Here is a 1,183-nt window from a genome sequence, read left to right as displayed (position 1 = left end):
TTCAACAGAAGCTTTCCAGATGGATATGCGGAGCAAATCCATCTGGCGGAGTCAGGTTAATGAAATGCAGCTGAGAAAAGGTTTACCAGGTCTAAATAATTCTGCAATTTACTATTGATTTTTTTCTGCACTAACTTACTTGTGCAGGTTGGGACTCCACCTATGGAAAAGTTCAACCTGTGGGGGGGCTCTCTGTCTCTGGGCCATCCATTCGGTGCCACAGGCTGCAGGTTGGTAACCACCGTGGCACATCGGCTGAAGAAGGAGGGTGGACAGTATGGTCTGGTGGCTGCCTGTGCTGCAGGAGGACAGGTAATTTTTACTATTCATTTTCCTTAAAAGAAGTGTTTAAAAATATATATATTTAATTGTAAGAATTTTTTTCCCATTTGTTTTGTTTTTTTGCATCTTTCAGGGTCATGCCATGGTGATTGAGGCCTATCCCCAGTAATGCACATCCCTTAATTAAACCTAAATCTTCATCATGTCAGCTGCCAGCATACCAGCTGATACATGATCAGTCACGTGTATGTTCATGCACCATTTTGCCTTGATCGATCGGGTTGGATGCAAATGTGTTTTAGGGCTCTTGTGTAAATTAAATTTAGCTTGGAGACTGTTCAATTCAGGCACAATGCTGTGAGGAAGGTTTTGTCTTTCAGACTACTTTTTAGCATTTTGTCTTGAGTCTAATGTAACATAGCAAAGTCTAACTAAGCTCAGAAGAGCCGTGGTGATCGTAATGTTTATAGATCCTGTAATATTTTTTTCATACAAACTGTTGGAATTAAACGGTGTGATGATACCTACTGGGTTTGTAATGTTTTGTTTTTAGAACGACTGAAATGAGGAGAAAAATAGGGGAAATCTGAAAATAATCAATTATCACGCTGTTTACGTTTTTAAATTGTGAAATAACATTTAACTTAAAAAGGTTAAAATTTATTGCAGGGCAGTTATGTTATTAATATTTACATTTGAGTTATTAAAATATGCTTGTGTCTACTCTCTTCTATGAAGAGGGAAATTATATTAGAATGAAAAAGGAATATTAATTCACTCAAACTGATTGAATGTAAGCTATAATGGTGTTACAGAAAATTAGATGCAAATGTTTAGTCATAAATTAATTCCAGTGATTCGGATGGAGCCACTAAAACCAATGAAATACAAGAGGTCAAAC

The 1,183-nt window shown here is 36.9% G+C and overlaps 1 protein-coding gene across 1 annotated transcript in view; it reads left to right on the top strand.

The window, feature by feature from the left end:
• LOC107082845 (trifunctional enzyme subunit beta, mitochondrial-like) overlaps positions 1-806 on the top strand; it is a gene marked incomplete at its 5' end in the record, with an annotated part of 4,450 nt that extends 3,644 nt beyond the window's left edge. The window contains 2 exons of the mRNA XM_015371728.1: positions 99-312; positions 416-806. Coding sequence (XP_015227214.1) covers positions 99-312; positions 416-451 — 250 coding nt within the window. The remainder of the gene's footprint in view (positions 1-98; positions 313-415) is intronic.
• Positions 807-1,183: the final 377 nt, after the last annotated feature.

This window comes from Cyprinodon variegatus, unplaced genomic scaffold, assembly GCF_000732505.1.
Source record: "Cyprinodon variegatus isolate N-32 unplaced genomic scaffold, C_variegatus-1.0 Scaffold64, whole genome shotgun sequence".
In the NCBI taxonomy this organism is placed as follows: Eukaryota; Metazoa; Chordata; class Actinopteri; order Cyprinodontiformes; family Cyprinodontidae; genus Cyprinodon; species Cyprinodon variegatus.
The sequence above is the reverse complement of the archived record's forward strand: the minus strand, read 5'-3'. Positions and strand labels throughout refer to the sequence as shown.